Source organism: Sminthopsis crassicaudata, chromosome 2 (genome assembly GCF_048593235.1).
Source record: "Sminthopsis crassicaudata isolate SCR6 chromosome 2, ASM4859323v1, whole genome shotgun sequence".
NCBI lineage: Eukaryota > Metazoa > Chordata > Mammalia > Dasyuromorphia > Dasyuridae > Sminthopsis > Sminthopsis crassicaudata.
The window spans coordinates 166,240,117-166,257,246 of NC_133618.1; the positions used below are offsets into that span (position 1 = coordinate 166,240,117).

A 17,130-nucleotide genomic window follows, 5' to 3' on the forward strand; every position below is an offset into this window, starting at 1 on the left:
CATTTATCATGCTGCTCAAGAATAATCAGATCAAAAAGGGAAAAAAAAAGAAAACAAAAAAACCCAGAAAGCAAACAACAAAAAAGGGTGAAGAAACTGTGGTGATCCATATTTAGTCCTGACAGTTCTTTTTCTGAATGCAAATGGCTCTTTCCATAACAAGTCTATTGGAATTGGCTTGAATCACTTCATTGTTGAAAAGAGCCACATCCATCAGAATTGATCATCATATAGTCTTATTGTTGCTGTGTACAATGGTCTCTTGGTTGAAACCTATGGTCAGTTCACTTAATATCAGTTCATGTAAGACTCTCCAGGCCTTTCTGAAATCCTCCTGATTGTTTCATATAGAATAATAATGTTCCATAACATTTATATACCATAACTTAATCAGCCATTCCCCAACTGATGGGCATCCACTCAGTTTTCAGTTCCTTGCTGTCACAAAAAGGGCTGTCATAAACATTTTTGTACATGTGAATCCTAACACTGCTCAATCAGAGGGTATGCGCAGTTTGATAGCCCTTTGGGTATAATTACAGATTGCTCTCCAGAATGGTTTGATCACTTCATAACTCTGTAACTTATAACTCCACCAACAATGTATTAATATAGTCCCATATCTCCTCGAATATTTATCATTATCTTTTGCTGTCATCTTAGCCAATTTGAGATATGTATAGTGGTACCTGAGAGTTGTCTTAATTTTCATTTCTCTCATCAATAGTGATTTAGAGCATTTTTTCATAATGACTAGAATGGTTTTGATTTCTTTATCTGAAAATTGTTTATATCCTTTGACCATTTATCAATTGGTAAATGGCTTGTATTCTTATAAATTTGAATCAATTCTCTATTTTAGAAATGAGGTCTTTATCTCTGCTTCCTGTCTAATCTTGTTTGCATTCCTTTTGTTTGGCTAAAACCTTTTTAATTTAATGTAATTAAAATTGTCCATTATTATTTTTCAATTTTCCTAGCAACTTAACAACATAGTTTTCAAGTCCAGTGATTTTTAAAGTTTCTTGATGGCTTATTTTCCATGTCTTATTTTTGATATCAGATAAATTAATGCTAATTTTTCAATCTTTTTGTTTTTTTCTAATATTTTTGGTTGTCTTGTGGAGTTAATTGATTTCTGTTTGATTTCATTTTTCAGAGAGTCTATTTCTTGGCAAAAGTTTATCATTCTCTAACTATTTTTTCCTCCTTAGAATTCTTTCCGCTAAGAGAATTCTTGCTACAGCTAAGTATTAATGTAGCCCATGTGGAAAATCCATTTTTTTTCCCCTTTGAACTACTGCTATCAGTTACCTGTTTGTTCACTTTAAAAAAATTTCTAAATCTTCAATAATTTTTTTATACTGATTGTTGTTCTTTTTGGTTTACTTATTTCTCTAGTTTTAATTGGAACCTTCTGCCACTGTCAGGCTCTATTGCATTTTTGGTTTTGATGATTGACACTAATTGTGGCTCTTTTTTTTTCCCTCTGTGGTTCTAAGTTTCTGGGTTGACTTCCACCTTCCTAAGGTAGTCCCCTTTGGATCTTTGAAGTAAGAGAGCACTGAAACTTCAAGGTCCTCTCTGGAATCTTAGGAGACTATTGAGGAATTCAGAGTATGTGGACCAGGACTATCTTGGTCTGAGTCTTATGATACTCCAGCTCTCCAAATCTATTTCCTTCCCAGTATGTCCTCCCCTAACTTTGGTTTGAGTGCTGGAATAGTATAGTGTAGAGACTAAGTCATTCAGTCAGGCAATATGATCAGTCACACAACGGACTAAAAGGTATATAGAATACAAAATTCCATAGTTTATTGTTGATTGCAATGCAACATTTAAATTTAAATAGCTAAATACAAGCTTAATCTCCACAAAGATCTCTTAAGAATATGTCATATGATACAAGATTCTTTAATAAATAACATTAAGTTATCATAGTGTTCAATCATATTAATATTATTGTCAAGGATTATTTATGTAGGGAGATGTATACTTGGCATAGGTGTTTTCCATTATCATCAAGTCAAGGCAACAAGCATTTGGTAAGTGCCAGGTGTCAGGCATTATGTCAGGCATTATGCTCACCTGGAAATCCAAAGAAAGGGGGAAAATAGTTCCTCTTCTCAAGGAGTTCACAATCTAATGGGGGAGACAAATACAAATGAAATAGGGATTTTGTATCGATGGCAAAATTCTGCAGATATTTCTGTGTGTTGGTAACATTGTACTGATTGTACTAAGCCCCAGAATGTTACAGGGTTTCCTCAGTGTAATCCTTGATAAATGAAAAGAGAACATCCTAACAATCTATCTGGGAAAACTAAATAAAAAATTCTTGCTTTCTGGAGTTTAATGTGTGGTCAGTCATGTACTTTTAGGCCTCACCTTAATGGGATTCTAATTGTTAACACCAGCCTATCCCAGCCTGAGTTTCACAGAAGTAATTAATCATGATTTCCCCTAGTACAATGAGCAAGTCAGCATATTCTGTAACCACGTCACCAGTTTACCACATGACGGTTATCACAAAATATAATACAGCAATCAAGCTAATAAGAAAGTATCAATAGGCTATAAAACTGGACATTGGACTGCAAACCTCAGTAAATCTTTTACTTGACATGGCACCTGTGCAGTTCCCTTTCTTTGTTGTCCTTGAGCCCTATAACTACACTAGTTATAGTGTAACTATACATTAATGCCCTGCTAAGTGGGTTTTTCTGCATGTATCCTGGATAACTATATGCATAATTCTACCAGGGGTTTAGGACCTCCCCATGTTAGCAAACTCCTCTTACAATCTTAGAATTTACATATCTTGTGATATAATCAGTACCATTCACTCTATAAAAATCCTTGTCTTGCTTTTATGGGCTGCTTCTGAGAGGTAAATCTCATTAAAATGCTTTTGCTTGGGTTGGAGACTGAACCTGAATTCTTTGAGAGGTAATGCCACAACACATACCTAGAGCTCAACATTTTTGGTGCCTAGTGTGGGGCAAAGCTTGTGACTCAGATTCTCTCCAACCCATCACTTTAGTTGGTCCCCTAAACATCCAGGAAAGCACACCTGGGAAAACTTGGTGGGACTATTTGGTCCCCAGTTGCTGTAGGCTTCTGTGTCTGGCAAATTCCCTCTGGATAGAGGACACTACATTTTGGTAACTTTGTGATGAGTCCTTGTGCTCAGTGAGCACCTGTGCTCATTGTCTTTCCTCTCCATGAGATGCCATGTGGTGAGGCAAGTGGCTGTAAGTGAGGATTTTTTTTTTTAGGTTTACACCTTAAAAATAAGATGTCTTTTCTTCCCTTCCCTCCTTCCTTTACTACAGCAGGGTAAATAGACAAAAAAGAAAGAAAAAATATACTTAGTGCAATGAAGGTTATCTGCGATATGATGTAAAAGCATGTTGTCTTGAAAGTTTTCAGAAATTACTTAAAAGTTGCCTTGAAAGATTTAAAATGCAGTCAGTTAGAAAAATTTATAAGGGTTTTAGTTAGAGAGTACACTAGGAAAGATATATTTACTAACTCCCATTTAGCTAACCATGAGAGATTACAAAAAAAAGAAGAAAATTAAGATACTTTTACCCCTGTGAGCTCAATACTAGCCAATTTGGGATACAGAAATAAAGTTAGATAATTAAAGTTTTAGAGCTGTTAAAAACATCTTGACAGACTCTTAATATTTTTCAGAGATTTTAGGTTTTTCAAAATTTCAGATTTAGAGGTTTGGCAATTAATCATTGAGCAATTTGGCAGTTAGTCATTTTTAAAATTGCTGGAGAAAACTCCTGAGACTCTGGAGACAATTCCAGGAATTCACTTGTCTTCTGAAACATTTTTGTGAGTTTTAAGGTACTATTCTGTAAAGTTTATTTTAAGGAGAAATAAAGATTGAAACTTGTAAAAAAAAAAAATTAAAGATTTTGAACGTAATTGACAAGATTAATAGCTTCATTGTTCCAGGGCAGAGAAGGAAAGTTAGTTGGCAGAAACTTGATGTTTATGATCAGAAAATCATTGAAAAGGTTTACCAAAGTCATTTAAGGATTAAAAAAAAAAAAAAAAAAAAAACAGGAGAAAAATAAACAAAAGTAGAATGGAAAAGATTTGTAAAAATCATTTTAACTTTTTTTCATCATAGGTAGAACTATCACACTTGATCCCTAACTTACCAGTTATTGATGTGATATGGGGAAGGTAAGAAATAGCAATAAAGAGAAAAAAGTGGGGTTTTGAAAATATGTAAAAAGGAAAAATAATAAGGGACCAGATTTTGAAGAAGGTTTAAGTGCCAGAGAAGTTAATTTTATTCTAAAAGTAATAATAGTGAACTGTTTGAGTTTACTAAATAGGAGAATAGCATGGTAAAATCTAAGTTTTAGGAAAATTATGTTGGCAACTGTAGAGAATGGATTAGAGTGGGGAAACACTCAGAAGCTCTGTTACAGGTTAATGTGGCAGATCAGGCAAAAGTTGTTAGGGATCAAAACTACTGTGAAAACTATGTGAGTAATAGAGTAGTTGGGCAGGAGATATTGTGGATGTAAATATCTGCATATAGAAGTATATTGAGCCAAAAAAAGGTGACCGAGAGAACATAACTAATAGTCTGTAATTCTATTTACTCTTCTATATAAAGTCTTTTTTTTTTTTTTTTTTTTTTTTTTTTTTTTTAATTAAAGCTTTTTATTTACAAAGCATATGCATGGGTGATTTTTCCAACATTGACCTTTGCATAATCTTTTGTTGCAAATTTCCCCCTTCTTCCTTCCACCCTTTCCCCCATCTGACAGAGATATATACATGTTAAATATGTTAAAATACATGTATAGAAAATCTTTTAAGAGAAGGTGATATTAAAGTTAAATTTCATTTAATAGAGTATAGTATAGTAAGGTAAGTGAAAAATCGACAGTAACAAGATGCAGTTTTTTGGGTGGCACTTATGATTAATTATCTTTTTTATTTCTGCAAATTAGGAAATTTTTGCAAATAAATATGTATAGCAATTCCAATTCCAAAAGTGATTTTTGTGCACAATTACCTTTGCATGAATTTATGTAAGTAATGTCGTTGGTCAACGAAATATATAACATCTATATTGATTTTCCTTTAGGGTAATTCCTCTTCTGAGTTTAATTTTCGTTGGAAATATGCAGTTTTTTCAGTAGAAGATGATAATTGTGGAGAATGATCATGGAGAAGGGGATGAATTCAGCAGAAGGTCTTCCTTCAAAATCACCTCAGGTTGTGGCTGTTAAGGTAACAGCCAAAGAGCATGAAACAAAATCACCCCATAAAGAGAAGCGTGTAGGATTTGTGTTGGTGCATGCAGGTAAGACATGAAAAGATGAATTTTGAAGTTTATATTTATATATACACACACGTGTGTTTGGGATAGTGAATTTTATATATGTTTAAATTAGAATGTTTTTTGAAGCAATCTGTTGAAATTATAGTTGTTGTTTTTGTTTGCCATCTGCAATCTGAAAGACAGAAAAACCAAGCTGGAAAGAAGATATTTTTCATAATCATCTTGAATAGCTCATTTATTTTGTAGATGAGAAAAGAGAAATCTATTGAAGTGAATTGTCTAAAATCAAGCAGCTGGTTAGTAATAAAACCTGATTTAAGGAGGTCTCTTAATTGCTAGTCTAGTCTTTTTTTTTCATCATTCTGTACTTTGACCCCTATGGTTTTGAAATAAGTTTGATAGATAGAGAGGCACATTAGTCTGAAGCTTTGCAAAAAATCTAGCTTCCTTTTCTGAGCATATTCATTGTGAATTGGTTGCTACTCTTTATTGGCGTCTGGGAGTGGAGCTAATCCATTTTGGGAAGTTAATGCTTATACTACTTGTTGACTTATTTGGGTTTCCATCTAGCCTTACTAGGTCACAAGATAGTTTACCCTTAGTTTAATCAAGTATGTAATTAAAAATATCTGATGTTTTTAAATGTTCAATAATAGCATGGGTCTTCTTCTACCATCCTGAGTACTTATGAACACTCAAAGATCACTACACCTGTTCTACTGTATAAATTATATATGTGTGTGTGCAGTGAGTGTATTTGTGTGTGTGTGTGTGTGTGTGTGTGAGTATACAGAGAGATATATATCAGTGTGTATATATCAACGTTAGATTTCCACATGGGGATAAGGTATAGCTGATGACTCTGCCTTTGAAAGAGGCTATCCACTATTCTTCTAGTTCAGCAACAATGGTAATATACTATGTTTTTATTTTTTACTTTACTAAATTCATAGTTGTATATCTGTGATATTGCAGAGAAAGATTAAAGGCACCTCTGTTGTCATCTGATCCTTTTGTTTGATAGATTACTTTGTTAGTCTTTAGATTGTATTTTGGTTAGGCTTCTGACCACACCTTTATACTAAGACTGCTCTTTTAAAAGTTTTCATTAATAACCTCTTTATATCATATTCATGGTGCTCACAATACTCCTCTCTACTGGTATACTCACTTGTCTGATCTTTCTTCTTAGATTTCCTTGTTTTGCAGTCTACCTGGCTCCTCTATTTCACTATTCCTTATGACTCTATCTAGAGTCTTTTTTTCCTACATTCTTTTTCTTTGATGCAAAGGATTAATTATTATGTTTATTCATAGGACTCCCAGATTCATATTTCTAGTCTGTACCTCTCAATCTCTATCTAACTGTGTTTTGACATTCCCACATGGATGTTTTCCTGGCATTTTAGGCACACTATATACTGACCTGAATCTGTCATCTTAATCCTAAGCAGACTTTGTCTTCTGACTTTATTATTTCTTTTGATACTACCATATTCCCAGTCATGAAGGTTCTAAACCTTTGAGTCACCTCAGACTCTTCCTTTTGCCTTGCCCTTCACATTTTATAATTGCCTAAGGTAGATTTTACTTTCTAAATTTCTTTTATCTGGCTTTCCTATCTCTTGTTGTCTTCATACTAGTTCAGATTTTTCTCTTATCTCTTCTAGATTATTCTAACCTTAACCAGTCTACCTGCCTCTAGAGTCCTTACCAAGAAAGAGTAGTACCCTTTATAACCTTTCAAAATAATCTTTCTAATGCACAAATCTAGCTATTTTCCTTTTCAAAAATCTTTAGTGGTTCCTTGTTGCATATAGGAAAATAAAAAAGTTAACTTCTGAATATATATGTGTGTATGTGTGTGTGTAAATATACATATATGTGTGTGTGTGTATATATATATATATATATATATATATATATATATATATATATATATATATATATATATGTATATATATTATATATGTACTCACATACATATTCAGCTCCATTTCACATTACTTCCCTTTATAAATGCTGTGTTTCATTCCTTGATCTTGTCTTGCTGTTTCTTGGTCCTGTGTATTTGTGAAGACCATTCTCCCTCCCTGAAATAAATGTCCTCTTCAGGCCTTTCTTGGTTCAGCCCTTCTTATCTCCATAATATCTTCCTTTATCTTGCCTTGTCCTCACTAGTGTGAAAGTGTTCTTTCCTTTCTCAAATTTTCTTAGAGTATTTTTTATTTATTTTTTAATCCAATCATACTTTATATTATATTTGTATTATAATGTGTATACACACACACACACACACACACACACACACACACACACACACATATATATAGTACCTGTCTCTCCCTCTGCCCTATTAGTTAGTAAGCTACTTGAAACCTATTAAAAAAAATACCCAGCCCCTAGCACATATTTGGACACTTAATAAGTGTTTACATCATCTGAATTGACATTGCATCTTGGTACATTGCAAGTTTTGAGAAAGCACCTTGGTGGAAGGAAGACTAGTTTTGGAGTTAGGTGACCTGGCTTGAGACTAGCTTTAATATCTACCAGTTGTGTAAACACTTTATTTTTCTGATCATGGTTTCTTCTTTTGTAAAATGAGTAAAATAATATACTTTTTTTCTCAGAGTTATTTTTAGGAAAATACTTTGTAAGTCTTAGGATGGGACAAGGGGATATTTGATTTCATTTGGTCAGTAAATACCTGTAAGGAGAAATTTCCTCCAAAGCAGATTGTCTTGTTTGCAGCTTGTGGCCTTATATATTTGAAACTGTCTGATATTTTAATGATATTGATCAGTTTTCTCCTCTTATAGGTGCAGGTTATCACTCTGAATCCAAAGCTAAAGAATATAAACATGTATGCAAAAGAGCCTGCCAAAAGGTAGGACAGTTTTTTTTTTTTTTTTAAGTTCTAACTATTAAACTTTTTCTGTTTCATGTATAGCTAACTTGCTTCCCTTGAATTTAATTTACTAGGGTTGTATTTGTGAAATATTTTGTCTTTGTTCCATCAAGTTGTGCTCATATTCATAGGATTTTGTTTTTAATGATAGTTCTTTTATCCCTATGTGTTTTTGGAATTGATTTATTGCTTTAGACTCCTTCCTCACCTCTTGTACATAAGCAGGTTCACATATCCTTCTATAATACTCTAGAAAAGAATGAAGCTCTATAAAAGTGGTAGAAAAAGCAGTTGCAAAAGTATTTACTGTTTTCCTGAAGAGTTTTACCAAAAGAAGAAAAAAGAACAAAAAATTAAAATAGGTGCTAAAGTTTGTGAAATTATTCTATATTTTTCCTTATGTTTCTTATTACTTAATTTGTAACACAGCAATTTTATTGTCTTTGTGGTTTTGCTAATCATTTATTCTGCCTCAGTTGTGATTTTTCCTTTGTTTTTTGAGGTTTGCTCTTTTTTTCCCCCTAAAATATAAATTGTTTGATGCTTAACATGTAGTATTTAGATCAGAGTAGAAGAATTATTGGATTTATTTTCATTTTGATCTTGACTACTCTTTTTGCAAGCACATCTTTCAATAGTTTTACACAAATGGATGTTAATATAGTAAATTAAATAAATATAGGTCTCTTGGTCCTGTCTTATTTATACAGACTGAAATAGTAATGATTCTATATTAAAGATAAACATCTTTTGCTGTGATTAAAATCCAATATGAGTTTTTGAATACAATAACTATTGATTTTGTTCTTTTTTTTTTTTTTTTAATAGGGAGTACATGAAATGGGAAAGGTGAAGGTGGGGAGTTGTAATTTTTTCTAATGCTGCTAAAACTATCTTATAATTTTTAATTTATGTCTCATAAATCAGCATGTATTTGTTATGTAAATCATATTTCACTTTGAGGGAAATGTAGAGTGAAGAAATATACAATATATGTAGATTATGTTCACTTGTAGAGAAGTATAGAATTATAGAATTCTACAGCTGAAGAGGATTTTACAGGATATACTAATCCAATCCTTTCACATTTTATATCTAAGTTTAATTGAAAAATTGCATTTGATTAGACACACATTTATTAAAATTCTTATTTTTATAACATATCATACTTGTATTTTAAAAGTAGCCATATCTCATTCAAGTTGATTGTCCATAGTCTTTATTATTTGAAAATATAGTATTAATAAAAAGTTCTAGCACCCTAATTTTACATACAAATCTCTGGAATAAAAATGTTTTGAAATTTAAATAGAGCTAATAAGTATGGAATAAAAACATCACATTAAATATTCTATGATTTTATATTGTTTCAACTTATACTGATTCAAATCATATAGAGTATGATATAAGAGAAAGTACAATACAGTGGGATTCGGGGGATTGAATTGGGATTTGATTAGAATTGAATCTAAACTCCACCTCACTGTGTGACCTTGTTCTCACATTTTGTTACTTCATATATGAAGATCAGGCTAGATGATTTATGAGGTCCCATCTTTTAAATCTACAAATCTAAATTTTTAAGAAACTATATTGATGTCCTAAGTCAATTTTTAAATGAAATTGCCACCTTTTTCTGCAGGCCATTGAACAACTACAGGCTGGCGCCCTTGCAACAGATGCAGTGACTGCAGCTCTAGTTGAACTAGAGGTATTTCTTAACTTCTTTAAGTTACTTATGTTTTATTGAAAACATCTTTCTGTTTTGTATTGCTCAATAAAGTTATTGTTAGTAATTTTATGTAAATAGCTCTTGCCTTCGACCTCAAAAGCAAATCTTTATAAAACATGTTAGAATCTATGCTGTCACCAAGTTTGTTTCAGTGAGTTTATTTTTAAAAGACAATTATTTTGGGGGTACAGTGGTACAGTGAATAAAGCACCAGTGTTGAAGTCAGGAGGACTTGAGTTCAAAGTGGGTCTCAGAAACTTAATACTTCCTACCTGTTTGACCCTGGGCAAGTAAATTAACCCTGATTGCCTCAGCAAAAAAAAACCAAAAAAACAAAACAAAACAAAAAAACAATTATTTTTAAAAAGACTTTAATTAAACATAAAGATTGAAAATTTAAAAATTAATAAAGCTCCAAATAAAACCATTAAATCTGACCTATTTACTTTTTAATAAAACAAAAAGAAACTTTAATAAATAACAATGTAGCTAATTTGATTTTCTCCCTCTAATTATATGATTAATAAAGTTTTGGTGCTATTTAAAAATATATATAAAAAGTATTTTTGTTTTGGTTTTTCCATCATAAATAATGCTGATTTTATATTGTGGAAAAGCCTTATTTTTATATTTTTTTAGTCTTTTAAACATAAATGATTATTATATTTTGATCAAGGTCTTTTCTGTAGTTATGGATTAAAATTTTTACTAATATTATTGATCACATTTATTAATATAAAATTATGTATATTTGTTAGGTTGAATACATATTTTTTAAAAACTATTTCCCAATATTTTATCTAATACTTTTCATTGAGAAATGTTATATTGGTTGATAATTTTCTTTGTCTTTTGTCAGATTTGGGGATCAAAACTACACTTGCTTCATAAAAGAATTGGACAGTATATTCTATTTAAAATCAGTCAATTTTATGTGTTGTGTGTATGCATGTGTGTATCATTTGTCTTTGAAAATTAAGAGAATTATCTTGTGAATTCATCTGGTCTTAGTCCATCTGATTCTATTTTGGTTGCATCTCATTAATGGTTTATTTGATTTATTCATATGCAATTGGATTTATACTTCTCTATTTCGTGTTTTGAATATTTTATATATATTTTTAGATAGTATTTACTTTCTCAAATTACAACCATATAGTTGTATGTGATAGTCTCTAGTAACTTAAGATTATGCATTTGTCATTTCCCCTTTTTCATTTCCTTTTGTTGCTACTTTGGATTTTCTCCCCAGTTTTGGGGAATCAATTTGCAAGCTATTAATCTGTATTCTGATTTGTCTAAAACAGCTTTTGGTTTTCATTTATTCAATCTTTTGTCATTTTTGTGATTTTCTGCTTTCATTGTTATGGTCTGTCACTTCTTGCTTACCTTTGGTTCATTACAGTGTTAATTTGATTGAGTTTCTCTTTTTCTCTCATTAATGTAGGTTTTTATTGCTATGAATTTGCTTCAGAGTACTGCTTTGATTATAGCCTATATGTTTTGCTATATAGCTTTGTGCTATTATTATCTTTGAGTTTTTTTCTTATTTTGTTTAATATTTCTTTCTGGATTTTATAATCCAGATATTGTTCAATTAATAATTTTAAAATTTCTATATATCTCTGTATATTTATCATATATCTTTAAACTTCCTGTGATTCAGAAATAAAGGATTTTTCTTTTAAGGATTCTCTGTTCAAGAATAATATCTATTTTTATGTGTTCTTTGTGTATGTGTAAAAATGTGTATGAGGTAATTTATATTGTCTACCTGTAATCTAATCCAGTTTATTCAGCACTATTCATATGAGTGACTTTTTATTTATATTCTGATGATAGTATCTTAAAATCTAGTGTGATTGATTTTCTGTTTTTGCAAGACTGAACTTATTAAACTATAATTACTTTTAGTTGCTTTTGGGAGGGTCATAAAATAAAAAAAAACTAATTTCAAAGAAAATATTCAGCTCAGATCGAAGAGTTTTGACATTTGAAAAAAAGTTTATTCTCATTTCTGTAGTTTGAATAATAAGGTTCTTGGATGAGTTGAATTTTGGGTTTTTTCTTTTAGGGATTTTGTGAATTCTTTCTTTTGTGAATTGTTGCTTGATTTTTATAGTTGTAAGAAATTTTCATTTTTGATTTCCTGACATGTTTTTCATGAATTCTTCAGATTTTCCATAATTCCATATTTCTGAAGTTTCCTTCTCTTGATCTGCCTTCCAAATCCATCACTTTTATATGCATTATTTAAAAATCTCTAAATGTTATTTTCTTAGCTTCTTTTCCTTTTGTTTTGCCACAACAAAATACAATACTGTTTTGTAATTACTGTCTTGTATTGCGTTTTTAATAATTTCAGTTTCTATATGTTTTCCATTTTACTGAGTTTTGTCATCTTCTCTCTTGATTGTATTTTACACATGGTCTCTCTCCTCTAAGTCATTAAGTATATTCCTTATCTATTTAATTATGTCTTTTGGATTTTTTTGTTTGTTGCTCTTGCAACTTTGAATTTATTTACCTTTTTATGGTCTTCTTTCTTTTTTATATCATACTTTAAAAAATTATGTCTGACCTCTTCTACCATTTATTTATTGGCTTTTTCATTCTCTTGGGACAATTCCTAGCAATTTTATTCCTTTTTGGAATTTTCTATTTCTTTTGAGGGACATGAGAAAACTCCTTTGGGAGCTCTTATCATAATTAAAGTCTCAGTAGTTTTCTTGGCAATTTATTTTATTTTATTTTTTTAATTAATTGCTTTTTTCCTGGTTATACATGTATATTAACTTTTTAAATATGTATTTCTTTATGAATCATGTTGGGAGAGTGAAAGCAGAACAAAAGGGAAAAACCATGAGAGGAAAAGAAAAAACAGGAAAAAGAAGTGAACATAGCATGTGTTGATTTACATTCCATCTCCATAGTTGTCTTTCTGGATGCAGATGGTGTTTTCTATCCAAAGTTTATTGAGATTGCCTTGGATCACTGAATCATGGAGAAGAACCAAGTTTTTCATAGTTGATCATCGTACAATCTTGCTGTTACTGTGTACAATGTATTCCTGGTTCTACTTGTTTTGCTCAGTATCAGTTCATGTAAATCTTTTCAGACCTTTCTATAATCAGCTTGTTCATAATTTTTTAAAGAACAATAATATTCCATTGTCATCATATACCACAACTTATTCAGCCATTCCCCGATTGATAGGCATCTAATTCATTTTCCAATTATTAACTACCACAAAAAAAGCTCCTACAAACATTTTTACACATATGCGTACTTTTCTCAACTTTATTATTTCCTTAGGATATAGACTCCTTATTGGCAGTGCTGGATCTAAGGGTATGCAGTTTTGGGCATTGTTCCAAATTGCTCTCCAGAATAATTTTACATTTTACATTTTACAACTCCACCAACAGTGCATTAGTGTCCCAGTTTTCCCACATCTCCTCTAATGTTTATCATTATCTTTTCCTATCATCTTAGCCAATCTGAGAGATGCAAATTGGTATCTCAGAGTTGTTTTAATTTACATTTTTCTATTACTATAGATGGCTTTAACTTTGTCATCTGAAAATTATCTGTTCATATCTTTTGACATTTATCAATTGGGGAATGACTTGTATTCTTTTAAATCTGACAGTGTTCTTTACATATTTTAGAAATGAGACCTTTATCAGCAATACTGGCTGTAAAATTTTTTCCTCAGCTTTGTACTTTCTTTTTAATCTTGTTTGAGTGGTTTTTGTTTGTGCAAACCCTTTTTAATTTAATGTAATCAAAGTTGTTATGGGCCAGATGTTATGGGCCAGAACTCTGAACTTGAAACAAAGGATTATTACAAAAGTTGTCCATTTTGCATTTCATAATGTTCTCTAGTTCTTCTTTGGTCATAAATTCCTCCCTTCTCCAAAGATCTCAGAGGTAAATTATACCTTGCTCTCCCAATTTGCTTATGGTATCACTCTTTATGTCCAAATCATGTATCCATTTTGACCTTATTTTGGTATGAGGTTTGAGATGTTGATATTTTTAGTATGGGGTGTGTTGAGTTGATATTTTTCCAATTGTTTACCTCCTGACTTTATTTGTGAGAGAAGTGTTTTGTAATTGTGTTTATATAGTTCCTGGGTTTGTCTTGGCAGGGTAGACACCCAAATAATTTATTTTGTTTACAGATATTTTAAATGGAATTTTTCTTTCTGTTTCCTGCTGCTGAGCTTTGTCAGTAAAATATAGAAATGCTGATGAATCCTGTGGGTTTATTTCTTGGCAATTTAATATTGACAATTTTTTTTTTATTATGTTGTGCAAGAGTATTGCATGAAAAAAAAAGGTAATCTGTAACCTATTTATTTACATTCTTCATAACTAAATTTCCACAATGATTTCAACCTTAAGATTCTTTCACTCTTCATTAGCTAAGATTTTTTTAGTATTATTGTTTTGTGGTGTGGGGAGATAGGAGTAACCAGGTAATGGGAATAGAAAATTCAAATGAATGCAAAGTTTATTGAATTTTCCTCTTAGGGAAGTGTCACAAGATTTAGGAAGGAAGAACCATTTATAAGGAGGAAGCTGCATTTATATGGGACCTTGATGGACAGGTGAGGGGGAATGAGAAATCTAATGGTGTTTAAAAATAATACTGTTCCTAGGGCTTAGTGGCCCTTACAGCCATATTTGTTTGTCTGTTTAACTCAGGATTTTGCAGTTAAGCTGATTTTCAGAATCAAAGTGCAAAACTGAACACACTGACATCTTATTCCAGTCTTCTTGCATTTTCAAGATGAAATGAGTTAGGAGGTACATTTGAAAAGGAGGGGCGTCATTAGCAGGTGACAGATTGATGGGGTCAGGACCTACAGTAGTTTTATACATTATTATTGAAGTTTGGGAAGTTGAAGGTTGTTACCTCTCCACACTCCAAAGTTTGGTCTTCCAGCTCTTCCTAGCTATAATCTCTTGGTAGCTGATTTTTTCAAGGGTATTGTGCTTCTTGAGAAACTGGTTTATTTCCTAAATTTAAAAAAAATGTTATATATTAGAAAACCATTTAAATAGTTCACAGTAATAACTTAAGAAAAGATTTTATGGTGAAGCAGTTTGGAAAACTAAGTAAGATTTGGTCATTATTTGATTATGGGCATAACATAGACTTGATAAAGTTGGCTGGATCAATTTATTCATTGCCAGGAAAAGATAGCTGCTTTTCTCTTACGTTGCATTTTTCTAAGATCTCTCATTCATTGTTTTAAACTATCTTTTTTTTTATTATCACATCAAAATGAGAAGTCTAATAGACTTTTTTTTGGGAGGGTGGTGTAAGGCACTTGTTAAGTGACTTGTCCAAGATCATATAGCTAGTAATTGTCAAAGTGTCTCAGATCAGATGTGAATTCTGGTCCTTTTGACTCCAGGAATAGTACTTTCTCCACTATACATCATTGCTTTTAAAATTGTCAAATAAAATAGATTTATACTAGTTTATTACCTTTTACTTAGTACCTGAAGTAGTCACTTACAATTCATGAATCTCCAATTGGTCATCTGTCATAGTAGCTAGCTACTCTTATGACTAAAGTGCTTTGAGAATGAAATGCATAGTATATATTTGTGATAAATATTGAGTATTATAAAAGGTAATTTTTTTGCTGTGTATAAAAAAGTATAGTGATAAGAAAGAATATTGATGCATAGATATTTTTTAAAAGCATGTACATAAACAGTTTGAGCAAGATGACCAATAACTTTTTTATGTACTCTATTATAATGTATAGTGTTATATTCTTATGTACTTAAGTGTTAATTGAATTTCTATGAATTGGCAGAAGAGTTGAATCAAAAAAAAAAGATGATTCTGTTATTCTATAATTTTAAAATGATTATATAGTTGAATATTATTAATTGTATTTTGGATTGTATGTTGGATATGTCATAATTTTTTTTTTCAGTGATGGAATCTACATTTTATTGGTGCATATGGTGCTCAAAAGGAAATAAAAATTATATTGATAATTTCAGGTAATCAGTTGACCATGAATAAATGGATATTCTAATACCTGGCACCACTCTCTGTAAATAAATGATTAGTTAAGACATTTTAAAGAGTGGAATTTATAGTATTAAATTAAATTTTTTTTCCTTCCATAATTTTTTTTTACTAGACTTAGGATTCTATTGTAGTAGGGAACTTGGTGAAGAATTCTACTAATTTAGATTAATGTATTTCTTATACTTAATTAGGAAAAATTATAAGAGAGTAGAGCTTTTTCCTCATTCTTGCATGGGTGGATAAAGTATAATTCTGGTTCTTTTTATTTCTTCATTTTAAATCTTTTTGAGAGACAGTATGATTCATTGCAAAGAAAGTTAACTTCATAAAAACTTTGTTTCAGTTCTGTCTCTGAAATATATTGACAAGTCACTTAACTTGCATAATTTAAGCAACTTTTTAAGTTGGAGAGAAGATGCTGACTTGTGAAGGTGAAAAGAATCATTTGGGAATTCCTTAGCCCAGTGAAATCATAGGTCTTTTCTCTGTTCTAATCTTTCAAAGCTTAAACTTTAAACTTTAGAAGATTTCTATTTGTTTGATAATTTAAAAGCTAAGGCTTTGCCTATCCTGATTGGAAAAATTGCTTCCAAATCACAAGGAATTATTTTTTAGAATTGTTTATAAATTGCTACCCGAAGCTCTTTTAATCTTATGTAATTTTCATATGCCATCATCATTTAAAAGGTGGCAAGTAAAATTTTATAGTTGTTTTAAAAGTACAACAAAAAAGTCTTGCAAAATTTTTAGGTGATAAGAAAAATATTAACTTCTTAAAACTTCCTGATTATAAGTATATACATAAATATTTTTCACTTCGTCCTTTTACAGTGTGATAAAAAATAAGCATTGACCCTGAGTAACTTGATGTCTTCATTAATATGCTGGCTACCAACTTCTTATTTTAAGAAATTTGTGTGTTTTGTAGAGTTAATGATACATGCTTATGGAAGTGTGCAATGAAATACTTTATTTGGCTTTGAGATGAATTTATAATTTAAAAAAATATAATTTTATATTTTTACTGCTTTGATGCCCTAACATCAAAGGTTTTTACCAGTAGAACATGAGTTATGGCAGGTTTTTAAACTTAGCTTATC

The 17,130-nt window shown here is 30.9% G+C and overlaps 1 protein-coding gene across 11 annotated transcripts in view; it reads left to right on the plus strand.

The window, feature by feature from the left end:
* TASP1 (taspase 1) overlaps positions 1–17,130 on the plus strand; it is a 249,334-nt gene that overhangs the window by 14,130 nt on the left and 218,074 nt on the right. For 5 of the 11 annotated variants that reach the window (XM_074287839.1, XM_074287843.1, XM_074287845.1 and 2 more), the window contains exons 2-5: positions 5,126–5,344; positions 8,146–8,213; positions 9,063–9,089; positions 9,877–9,945. In XM_074287839.1, the coding sequence (XP_074143940.1) occupies positions 5,200–5,344; positions 8,146–8,213; positions 9,063–9,089; positions 9,877–9,945 (309 nt within the window). In that variant the 5' untranslated portion in view covers positions 5,126–5,199. Of the gene's footprint in view, positions 1–1,396; positions 4,207–5,125; positions 5,345–8,145; positions 8,214–9,062; positions 9,090–9,876; positions 9,946–17,130 lie in introns of those variants that run through there. The other 6 variants (XM_074287841.1, XM_074287844.1, XM_074287846.1 and 3 more) reach the window with 3 other exon arrangements.